The sequence below is a fragment of the Pelmatolapia mariae genome, linkage group LG7 (genome assembly GCF_036321145.2).
Source record: "Pelmatolapia mariae isolate MD_Pm_ZW linkage group LG7, Pm_UMD_F_2, whole genome shotgun sequence".
NCBI classification, from domain to species: domain Eukaryota; kingdom Metazoa; phylum Chordata; class Actinopteri; order Cichliformes; family Cichlidae; genus Pelmatolapia; species Pelmatolapia mariae.
The window spans coordinates 40,160,432-40,173,033 of NC_086233.1; the positions used below are offsets into that span (position 1 = coordinate 40,160,432).

At 37.7% G+C, this 12,602-nt stretch overlaps 1 protein-coding gene across 1 annotated transcript; it reads left to right on the forward strand.

Moving 5' to 3' along the window:
• Nucleotides 1-10,985, forward strand: cdhr5b (cadherin-related family member 5b). The gene is made up of 15 exons (XM_063480327.1): nucleotides 1-85; nucleotides 1,522-1,697; nucleotides 1,799-1,852; nucleotides 1,964-2,053; nucleotides 2,200-2,289; nucleotides 2,412-2,513; nucleotides 2,627-2,797; nucleotides 2,972-3,062; nucleotides 3,147-3,244; nucleotides 3,971-4,174; nucleotides 4,818-4,928; nucleotides 5,018-5,084; nucleotides 6,651-6,833; nucleotides 8,323-8,492; nucleotides 10,443-10,985. Exons 1-15 carry the CDS (start codon nucleotides 1-3, stop codon nucleotides 10,983-10,985), a joined length of 2,235 nt encoding a protein of 744 aa, XP_063336397.1.
• Nucleotides 10,986-12,602: the final 1,617 nt, after the last annotated feature.

The window sequence follows — 12,602 nt, forward strand, 5'->3', positions numbered from 1 at the left end:
ATGGAGAATATTTATCCACACTTCACTGCGACAACACTCCTCTGCTTCATCCTTCTGATTCCGTTTCAAACATTGGCTCAGACCTGTGAGTATCCATCTCTGTTGTTTCACCTGTTGTTTACCTGACTGTTGATCTCTGTTCCTATAAAAAAATAATGGGCTGCGTAACAGTGTGTTCAGTGGTATCTATGACACATACAAATGACTTAACTTCTGCCATTTAAAAAAGTATTGTAAAAAGTGGGTTAAAAAACACACAAAACAACTGTCTCAAAATAAATACAATTAACAGTGTTTTAAGATGTTTCATATATATGCAAGTGTCACATATTTTACCTTAAATGTTGATCCTAAACATGTTTATCTCTGCAAAGGTAAGGGTTCAACACCAGTACTTAGTTCTCACACTAATCAGCTTTTGCCAAACAGCCGTGGTGATGGAGAATATCCTACTGAGTCAAATAAATGATATTAGTAAATTCTAAAAATAGCAGTAACAGTCGGTGGTTGCCCCGTTGGGTTTCAGACAATATTGGAACTTGTTTTTTTTCCTGCTTAGATCAATCCAGTGATTTTCATTCACAGAATAATCAGACAGTCAAAAACAACAATTATGTAATCTGTACAGAGTAATCATGCTTATGTGCTAGTCACACTACCCAAAGGCTTGAGTCCAATAACCTGCCGTGTAAGGCAGTTTTAGCAGACTCATGGTCTGAAGGCGGTGTCGTGTCAAACACATTTGCTTTGCCTAGAGGAGCACTGTAGACTCTCTGTAAGCTCCTCTTGTTAGTCTTTTTTGTGTTATTTATTATTATTATTATTATTATTATTATTATTATTATTATTATTATCATCAGAGTGAATTGGACAGCTAGTGAAAGCCTGTGAGCTAAGAAATGAAAGAAAAGAAAGGGGAGGGGGTCAAAACTCTAGAAGCCAACAGACACGCTGTCACACTGTTTGGTGCATTTTTTTTAGTTTGTTCTGTTCATAGTTCATTTAAGTCATAGTCAAGTTCATCAAACAAACATCATTAATAAATGTGCAAAGGAATATTACAATTGCAGATGTTTAATGCATTATTCCACTAATCCTGTAATATGTCTAATAGTAACTTCTACTAGTCCATGTGCAGTTACAGTTTTTATTTTTATTTTATTTTTTTTAATAGCTTGTAATCTTTATGCATTTATTAAACTAACTTGACTTTGTCAACATTTTAAACTGTGCTATTTTTATTGTGACTGTTTATTCCTTGTACTCCTCAACATTTCAGTAAACTACACAGGTTTTCCAAATTCTACTTCTTTGTAAACTGTCTTTTGAGACAAAGATGAAGGCAAGGTGATAAAACCACTTTCGCTCAGAGCGGTTTCCACTGTGCTCCCAGAAATGAATGTTTCTGGGAGCAGAGTGGGTTCAATTATTGTGGAACGAGGGGAACAACAGACATATTCTAACAGACAAATGTCTGTCTCTTTAATTAGAATATCTGTCTTTTTTCTTTTCCCCCAACAGCGTGTTCTGCTCCTTCAAGTGTGCAGTTTCCAGAAAACAACAGAATAGATGACATTGTTGTGACAATAACTGTCCAGCCAGATGTGACCCTTGAATTTACTCCTCCAGCTGCAGACCCGAACCCATTTTCACTTAATGGAAACAACCTGATAGCTGCAAAGGTGTTTGACTATGAGGTACTGTCAGTCATGACTAATAATACCAATAAGATTAAAACTCGTCTTTGTGTCATTTCTACAGTAAAATCTCTTGAGCATAAAATTTGTTTTGTTTACAGATTGAAAAAAGTTTTCCGGTCCGCATCACGTGTAAAACAACCACAGGACTGACGGTAAAACTGCCTTTAAACACGCTGAGCAGGTTTAACAATAAATATCTTCAGTTTTTCACTCAGCTGTATGTTTACACTAATACACTAATGTCAAATTAAATCTGTTTCCAGACAAACATCGTCATCATTGTACTCATTGGCAATTTGAATGATAACCCTCCCGTCTTTGATAAAAATCCGTACGATGTTCAAGTCAGTGAGGTAAGGTTTGAAATAATAGAGAAGTTATTATTTGTCTTTGTAATTCTTTAATCTATTTATTAATTTTTGTGTTGTGGCACGAGTAGATAGCCCTCGTATCATCTGTTTAAATGTACCTTATTTAGTGGTACTTTTTTTTTAAATAGATGGCAGCTATAGGGACCACTGTGGGTCAGTTCACTGCCAAAGACTTGGACAACCCCCCCACGCTCTACTATACACTCACACCTGAATCTGTAAGACTTTTTTCTTTTGTCTCACATGAGACAGCAGATATTAGTTCCACCATCTTTGACCAGAGTAAGATCAAAGATGCACAATGATCTAAACATTTTTATTTCCTTCTTCATATCTGCAGGGTTACTTTAGACTGCAGTCACAGACTAGCGCAGTTATTCTTGTTAATGCACGTCTTGATTATGAAAAAGTCAAAAATGTGCAGCTGGTATTGGAAGTTCTGGTGAGTAGTCAACATTTCTGATTATACACAATAGCAGTTTCCTCCTAACTCTGGAGGATACCTATAGTTTTTCTTTCTGGCATTTGGATGGTTCTTCTTCCGACATTTTTTAGGACACACAAGAACCAGAAAGATATACTGCCACCACAACTATTGCAGTCACTATCTTAGATGGGGACAACAGACCGCCATGGTTCCAGCCGTGCACCACACATGACATGGGCGAGAATGTGATTTGCCAGAGTAGCGGCTATACTGGATTTGTTGTCCTTAATGAACAGGAGGTGAGTTACTCCCACTATAGTAATTATATGTATTATATACATATATAAAGTATTATATAAAGGGGTATTTTATCTTTTCAACTTTCAATACTGTTAATGAATCAGAAGGTTTTAAATGCCGTTGGATGACCTGATAAACACTTTGAGGCCATAACTGTGATTTTGCTTTCACAGCCTGGAGTGTTACCACTGAAACCAGGACCTCTGTACGCCATTGATGGAGACTCTGGAATAAATGAGGAGATAACGTATTCATTCCTAAGTGGTATATAACTTGAATTATAACTAAAAATTGTAAAGTTGTTGATTATTAGCAGAAAGAAGAAGCCTAGTTTGTCTGTGTTTGCAGGAAATGAAGCTGGTCTGTTCGAGATCAACTCAAACACGGGGAACATTACCATGCTGAAGCCAGCTGATGTGTTGGGGACGATCACTTTGACAGTGCTGGTAAACACAACATATTCTTTTGCTGTTACTGAATGATGATGGTGTCATCTGTGCTAAAAACTGTAATCAAACTGGGTTTTTATAGATGGAAGTAAATGGATGTAGGATGTAACCAAAACAGTAAAAAAGAACAAAAACAAAAAAGAAAGCCCAGCTTAAACTTTCCCACAGAGGCCTATTGTTGATGTTCACAGGATCACTCAGATTCTGGTCGATTCAGAGTTTTAAATTTAATGAACAGGAGAAAAACTTTTATTAAGGTTTACTTTATTTAGATTTATAATATATTTTACAAAACAAAGTTACAAATAGTTACTTAATTCTTAGTTCAACATGTATTTAATATATCCTTTGATATTGAACTAAAATTAATTTTAGAATAGAATAGAACAGCCCTTTACTGTCATTGTGTATGTGCATTGTTCTTACAGTCTGGTAAATCAGTCACTTCAACATCTGCATTACTTCCAATGGTGCCACATTCTGCTATATGTCCTCCACCTGAGGCCGATTCTCATTCCCAAACTGAAGCGAGAATCTTCTTGCCTATAAAGAGCAGACAGGCAGTCTGCTGGTCCCTAAACATGACATAAAATTGGCAAAAAATCTTCTTAAATTATTACATCAATAATTTAAATGTATGAATTTCTTTGTCAGGTTAATCTCAGGGAATTTATTTCAGTATTATACAATCCTGATGTTTTCAGCTGTGTTTTTCTTTCACAGGCCAGTCAGAAAGTGAACACTCATCAGTTTGCCACCACTACCATCACAATCAGTGTCCAAGTCAAAAGCTTACACCTCCCAAAATTTCAGAAAGATCAGTATGAAGGAGTCATCTCTTCAGTAGGCGCCATGGCGATGGATCTGACAAACAAGGACACACCACTGCAGATTATCGCCACAGATGAAGATTATGCTGCCACAGCGGTAAAATGCAGTTACTCAAACCCCTAAACACCAATGTGACTAGGTGAAACAAGTGTTTATGCTTTGTTGAGGTGAAAAGATGGATGGATGGATGGATGGATGGATGGATGGATGGATGGATGGATGGATGGATGGATGGATGGATGGATGGATGGATGGATGGATGGATGATACCTGCTCATAGGCTGTGTTCCCAAACTTGGAAGTGGGAAATTAGAGCTAACAGTTCTATGTCTCAATGATCCATTTCATAATGTTTCCTTAGCATCTTTTGTAAATTTCCTGAAATGCCATTTAAATGTAGTTTACAAACACTTGTATTGATTATTTGTTTAAAAACAAAAGGATGTTCCAGCAAGACTGTTTGACTTTTGTTATGTACAAGTTTGTTAAGTGAAAGCTCATTTTGGTAACAGCCAGCAGTGGTGCATGTCCAGCCATTCTGTCAACTGTTTCCAGACATGATGTAGTTATTTTCACTGATGGAGAGACTTATACATTATTTCATGACATTATGCAGTTTAGTGGCAAACGACTTATCCATTGTATCAGAGTGTGTTTGATTACTAACAAAGTCTTTGGGGAGTTTTCGATCTACTTCATGCTCAGCACCAACTTTTTTTTCCTACATATGTTGAAACAGGGTCTGAATCCCCACATCACTTATTCCGTTAACGGGAGGAGCGAATTCTCCATAATTAACGGCTTCTTATTCATGACTAAGGAACTTCCAGAGGAAACCCTGTCCCTGGAAGTGAGTGTACAAGTCTAGTTAAAGTTAAAATGACTGATGAAGTGAGCAAGTTTCTTATCAAGCATTCAACTTCTTCTTTGAACTTTCAGGTATTGGCAGTAGATTCAACCAATGATGAAACAGCCACAGCTCAGCTGTCAGTGCAGGTGAAATTAGGTAAATGAAACCTTCCACAATATGCTGCTGACTCTACTTGTTCTGTCAATCCAACAAATGGGCTGATACTTGTATAGCACCTTTCTACTCAGTCAAAGCTCAAAGCTCTACAACAAGTCCCATTCACCCAATCACACACACATATTTATACAGTACTTTTATACAGTACTATCTATTCACGTCCACACACACTCCCTCACCAGAGGATGTACTAGGGTACCTTGCCTGAGGATACTTCAGCATGTGGACTACAAGAGTGTGAAGTACTCTAACTCCTTAGCAACCCCCCCCCCCCCTTTTGTTCATCAAGTACATTCGAACATAATTTATAAATCAAGATTTTGTTGTTTTAAGTGTTCTCAACTGAAAGATCTTCTATGTCTATATAGCTGATTTTCAATGATCCAAAAAATCGTTTTATGAATTTGTGAAATTAATCTAGAAGAACCAAGATGTAAATGTAATAATTAATCTTCTTTATGTCCCTTTCTATGATTCCTGGGTTTCCATATCAGCATTTTAATGTCTCTGTGAGTTTATCCCTCTTTCAGTTTATTTCTTGTTTTATTTTGAAAGTTGGTTTTTAAGGAGGGTTTCTTTGTCTTCTTGGTTTTGTTTTTTTCCCACTTTTATTTATTGGATTGATTTCTCCTGTACATTGTTACCCTTCTGTCCCTACTATGTGTTTTTTCTTGGTCTTTACTGAAATGTTAATTGTTCCTTCCACTGCTGCTGTCTTCTCCTTTTGTGTTCTTTGTTGATTTGTACCCCTTTAAACTTAAAATGCAAGTTTCTTTTATTTTTTTACCCCTTGTCAATCTGATTTTCTCTTTTTGTGTCAGTAACTTAAAAACTTTGCCTTAAACATGATTCAAGGTCTTGCAAAAAAATTATGATGAAAATTTACTTTGCACCCAATCTGAATAACTTATAATACCAATATTTAGAGTGTAATTTTGAATGTCCCAGATGAAAGAGGGACAATGTGAAAGAATTGGGACTCTAAAACAGTGGCCCACACCATGGGCTATCACACCATGACTGATGCTCAAAGTTGGTTTACAACCAAAGACAGTCCTGGATGAACTTTTGATGGTGTCAGAAGTTTAGGATGACCATCTTGCAGTGCGACTGCAATTATGACATATGTCTACTCGCCCACCAAATAGGAATCTTTCTTGAAATGGCACTGATCTTAACAACAATTGCACTCGACAAACCAACCCAAATGGAATATATGGAAGTAATATGTGCACAGTAAAATGTTTGGAACTCCAACAAAGAAGAAAGTCTTGTTGATTTGAGGCCACAAAGCCTGCCTATATGATGTGTCCTTGAGTTGTCATGGCCAATCCAGCGGAGTGTGGCAGTAAGACAGATAGCAGAAGAATAACAGCTATATCCTGGCCCAGACTGAACAAGGATTATCTACATGCATCAAGATTCATGTCCATGTGGCTTGCAAAGACCTTTCAAGAATGCTAAAATGGCCGTGTATAGACACCTCAAGCAGAAAATGAGGACACAGGTAAAACCACTAAGCTTCAAAGTGTGCTCTCCTCCCAGGTATCACCACCACCAGTTTACCTCAGACTACTACAGACTTTATGACTTCCACAACCATAGGTGAATCCACAACCAGCACCAGCGTCTCAACGACCAGCCCCAGTGAGAGCACCACTAACTCTGCTACGTCCACTGAAGACAGTTCTTCAGCCACTAAGCCCACTCCCAGCAAGGCACCACCAGGTGCTTACCCATTACTCTTCATCAGATCAAATGTGGTCCTTTGGAAAAAAAACACACACAAACTAGCAGTAAATCTAAAAACAACCATTGCCAGGCAAACAAAGGATTTACCACCACATATTTTAACACACACACATATTTTTGTTTTGTTATTTTTGTTATTATTTTTAGAAATGACCTAGGGAAAAGGGGTAGTACATGGAAAAGAAAATAAATGAAATTCACAGGAAACAAAAAAATTTGGATAATCTTTGAGACTAAAAATGTTTGTTTTTTTAAATCCCACAAAAAAGCTTGAATATTTGTTTAGATTAAAAAATCATAAAGTTCAGATGAAAAGTTCCTAAAATATTAATAATTTTTATTGTCATCCAGCCTTATTTTAGACAGGAATATACTTCTAATTTCCTATAAAGTCTTTTTTCGCATTGTTCCAAAGCTATAAAAATGTCTTAAAAGTCTCATTGTTGATATTAAGCATTAAGTATTGGCCCATATACTACTCATTCATCACAGCAGTTATTCCTAAATAAATAAATAATAAATAAAATAAAAAAAAGTGCAGTAAAGGCTAGTTCAAATAAATCTTCAATATGTTCTGGAAGCTTAAAATGTGTATATGTCAAGTTCATACACAGCATAATAGATGGATGTTGATCTGTCCATGCATTTTGAAACTCTAATATTAGCATGTCAGCTACTGCCATGCTGTTTCCCTTTGTTCTTATTTGATGTTAGAATTTGGATATATTAGAAAGCCATATTATTAGTTATTATTAGTTAGATAATCCATTTAAATTCCTTCAAAAGGCATCAACAGCACAAACACAATGGTGTGGTCTGGTTTAATGACTTACAGTAGACAAGATTACATCTAGGAGAAGCTAGTCTGGTGCAGTGGACACTGCACCAGACTAGGCACCCAGATCCACTATCCAATCACTTTCTCCTGAGTTGTTATAAAGGAGAAAACTCTGCATTAGGCGTTTTAACAGGGGAGTTTATGGGTTCGACTAGCAAGTCTCAAGTGGCCACTTGAGGAACTGCATGTCTGTGAAGGTTCTCAGTCATCCAGGTATTCCAGGTTTCTTTGCAAACTCCTTTGACTTGAGGAACTGCAGTTCTTGGCTTTGTCTTGATTTTTGAGCTCGCCACTTGTTCAGTATGGACTTTTAGCATGGCATTTTTAGTAAGTGGCATATCTATAATCCACATTATGTATCTGTCATTTCATTTTTCTTAAGCTATGTGCAGTCAACCCTTACCAAACCAGTCTTAATCTATCAGTTTTTGTGTTAAAGTTACTTAACCACAGCTTTAGTGTGCTAAACTTCTACGTTTTGCCTAAAATGTCTATTCCAAGTAACAAAGATTAATCAGACATTTACAGTTAGAATTATCATTCCAATAAAAAGCATTTGATGAAAAACACTTCAGTTTACAAAAAGGGTTTAGACTCTTTAATGAGGGTTTTTTATTGTTTCTGCAGTCATCAACCCATCTGGTGAATATGGAACAGTGGAGATGGCAGCACTGGGTGCAACCCTGGGCGCTCTCCTGTTAATTTGTCTGGTGGTCATTGGCGTGCTTGTCCATCGCATGCAAAAGGGGAAGGCAGACTGGAAGAAGATCTTTGAAGCCAACATATTTCGAAGCTCCGTAAGTTTAAGGTTTAGGTGTGGGTGAACTTTCACATTCATCCAGACTCATCCCTTTCCAACACGTTGGTCCTTACTATTCACACATTTTCATTTTTGACCACCTTGGTTTCAGCTGAACAGATTTAAGGACAAGATAAAAGATTCCTTATGAAATCTTTTATTTGTACTATTTTCACTTGTCACCTTGTGACCTTTGAGATTCAGGCTAAATTATAGCATAAATTCACACTAAGAACCCTTGTTTTCAAGCACAGTGGTAAGATGTTTCTTGTAGCTGGTCACCAGGTTTGCACACACCTGTGGAGGGATTTTGACCCACTGCTCTTTACAGAAACTCAAAATCCTGTAGGTATCTTGGCTGCTTGGTAACTAGAACACCAAATCCCCACACCGAGTGTGGGGGTTTTTTCTGGATTTTTGGTTGACATTCTGTCTCCATTAATGTTAAACTATCATAACAATTAAAGACTGTTCATTTCTTGTAAGTGAACAAACACCAGAGGATCAATTAATTATTCTATTCTGTGTTCAATATTCATCCCACAGAATATCTGTCAACAGCCAGATGAATTAACATAAATATGACAAATATTTTTGAGGTAATTTTAAGCAATGGGAAGACTACGATAAACTGGGGAAACAAATATCTAATGGAAGCTACAGGAAGGGCCCAATTATGCTACATGCAAAGTCAGAGTGTCTGTTTCAGTGGATGAAAGAAACTTCCCATCAGATTCTGTGTCAATAGTCCTTCAGGGGAAGTTTTCTGAAGCTAGCTCAACAATAACCCACAATAAAAAAAACCCCTTTGGCGATCAGGACCTTTTTGCTAATCTTTTGTAAACAGATAGATAGATAGATAGATACTTTATTAATCCCCAAGGGGAAATTCAATTCATGTCTTCCTCCTTCTGATTATTTCTCTTTGCTCACTTCTCTTTTAGCTCCAACTAGTCTAAGAGTAATTTAATTAGTAGAATATTAACCTTGAACATTTTTTCTGTATTCTGGAAAGAAGTCCACATGGATTTAGCAGTGTGCAGTGTTTTACCTGTAGCTTTTAATAATAATAATGGATTGCATTTAAATAGCGCTTTTCTAGACACTCAAAGCGCTTTACAATTCCACTGTTCATTCACCCTCACATTCACACACTGGTGGAGGCAAGCTACAGTTGTAGCCACAGCTGCCCTGGGGCAGACTGACAGAAGCGAGGCTGCCATATCACACCATTGGCCCCTCTGGCCAACAGCAGTAGGCGGTAGGGTGAAGTGCCTTGCCCAAGGACACAATGACCAGGACAGACAGATCTGGGGATCGAACCGGTAACCTTCCGGTTACAAGATGAGCTTCCCAACCCCCTGAATCACGGTCGCCCTTTTGGGTTATTTCCTTTGATTCTGGTTGTTAACTTCCCTGAATAGTCTGTGGCTCTAAATTTCTTAAGCTAGCCCTTTCTCTTTTATATGAATTCTTGTTGACTGCATAGTTCATAGTAAGATTTAGGGCAAATGTTGAATCGGTGTTACAATACAGTCCAACATCTACAATTGAACAAGAGCATTTATAATATGAATAGACAGAGTTTTGTGTCAGTATTCATCATATAGAATAAAATGAAGACTGTTAGCTGAATAAATATATTCCCTGACTAAAGCATTTGAGGTCATTTTTTCTCATCATTAGGGTTTACTTTATGAAACAGCATTAAAGGAGATTCAAAACAGCAAGCTAAGTGTAGAAGATGTCTAGTGGAAGTCATAGTAAGGACACAGTTTTACCATTGTGAATCCTTGATTCAAAAACAAGTCTGAAGGGAAGGGTTTCTGATGCTTTTCCATGAAAATATATATTCATTGTATAGACTGCTGTAGCAGCTTGTTGTAAATAACACTTTCAAGTCCTCTTGTTTATAAATGTTCTCCCCTTTCTGTTGTTCTATCCACAGCTGGGTCAAGGCCCAGGCCAAAAAGAGGGCATCCAGTACACCAATGAAGCCTTCCAGCGTGATGATGACGGAGGAAGCACGGGCTCAAGTGGTCCAGAGACAAAAAGTGTACAGACACCAAAACCAGCATGGGATATCCCAACCAAAGAGGCCATCGAAAGGTCTTCTGCACCACTGCATGACCTTTTGCCTGATGACACCAGTGATGTAGGCTCAGATAAGGCTGACAGCGAGAAGGAAGTAAAACCCATCCTGACAAAGGAGAGGCGTGTGGAGGAGGGGTACAAGTCTGTCTGGTTTAAGGCAGACATTGACCCCAGTGCCAAGGAAGAGGTAGTCATTCTCCCAGACAACAGGGAGGACAGCGAGGAGGAAGATGAGGAACCCCCCTCAAGCAGCAAAAAACATGACCGGGATGGAAAACCACAAAAAAACTCCAAGGTCTTGTTTGCTGATACCGATTTGGACAGTGGCCTAGGCGTGAAAATAGAGGAACCAGGAGATGACTCAGATGGTGACGAAGGACTGAACATTGATCTGTAAGCGTAGCAAAAAGACAAGAACATGGTGGAAAGCACCTATAATAAAATCGAATGATTTTTTTATCAGTCAAGCACGTAATATTCAGCCTTATCAGCCTATTACAAAGGAGCCGTCACACAGAACCAGCACAGCGTACACCTTTTGGAAAAAGAAATTTCAAGTATGAATCAAAAGCTAAAAAGTTTGAACCTTTAGATTTTATATAAATGTAACATATTGTAGCATTTATTCTTAATGTAAATGTGTCATAGTTAATCAACGTGTCATAAATTCATTAAAAACATTATTATATACATTAGTGAGGCATTTGTGACTCATGAAATCAATGTGGTAGAAATTATGGAGTGAAAATCATGGGACCTCTGGTCGCCCTGCTGTTCATTTAATTAGATTTTTTGATTCACTATGTGCCTTCATCTTGTGCCCCTGTCCTCTAGTTTTATAGCCCCTTTTTTGCATTAGCGGTGCCAGTAAACAATGAACACTTCTTTAATGGTTAATTATTAACTTGTAATTTAGCCCAGGTTAGCAGAAAAAAACTTTGTCAAAGAGGGAAACAGGGAAACAGCAAGAGGAAAAACACACACATAATCTACTGTTACCGCTAGTGATTAAAAAAAACATACTGCCAACTGATACCGGAGACTGTAAAACATTATGACAGACACGAAAGGGACTCTGAACTTCAATTAAATAATTAAACAGATATCAGTAAAATCCATCAGTGGAATATGTTGCTTCAAACCAAACTGGAAAACCTTTACCCAGCCTTTACCTAACCTACTTACCTTTACCTAGCTCGTTTTAACTTGCGGGCTACAAAGAGCCTAATTTGATATCAAGGGAGCCAGACAACCAAAAACTATAAGGGCATTTTAAAAAAAACAAAAGTAACCAATGCATTCGGCTAGTTCACCTTTTTTTTAATGTAAAGAAGTGCAAGTACATTTTTTTAAATTGCATTTAGTGAGCTATGCTTTTGCAAGCCAGTGTCTAACAGCATGTCTTTGATATGTTTTTGTTTTCGTATGGACTAAACACTTGTCAAAATATAGAAATACATACATTTCCTGTGTTAAATGTATGCAGTTCAAGTAAAATTTAAGAAAATGTTAGAGAACTGTTTTCCAGTAAGGGAAGAAAACCCTCTGAAGCAGATTTCTGCATGAAGACAGTACTTACTGTTTAACTTGAACCCTGAAACCCGGCACTTCTTTGCCTTTACACACGCATCAATATTATGAATGAACTCCTGTGGAGCTGCCAAAATGTCACTGAGGTGCTTTTGTTTGAGCCTGGAAGGCAGTTTTATGGATGTTCATCACAGAGAAAAATGTTCACAAAGGTAAGTAGTTCCAAATGCGTCCAAATTTATCCTTCATTTTCTGAATCACATTCACATTGCATGTCAGTTACCTCAAGCTGGATGTCGGTGGGCAGATTAGAAGCACTGACTGTAAATAGTGAGAACAGTGAGCGATCCGTCACAGAGCTTCTTGTCAGGTTGATCTTGGCAAATGCCTGTTGCGTGCTGGAGTATGCTTTTGGAGCCGATGTTATCTTGCTGACAGTAATATGGCCAGCTTTCACAGCTGCATCGCTGATCCCTTTGTTGCT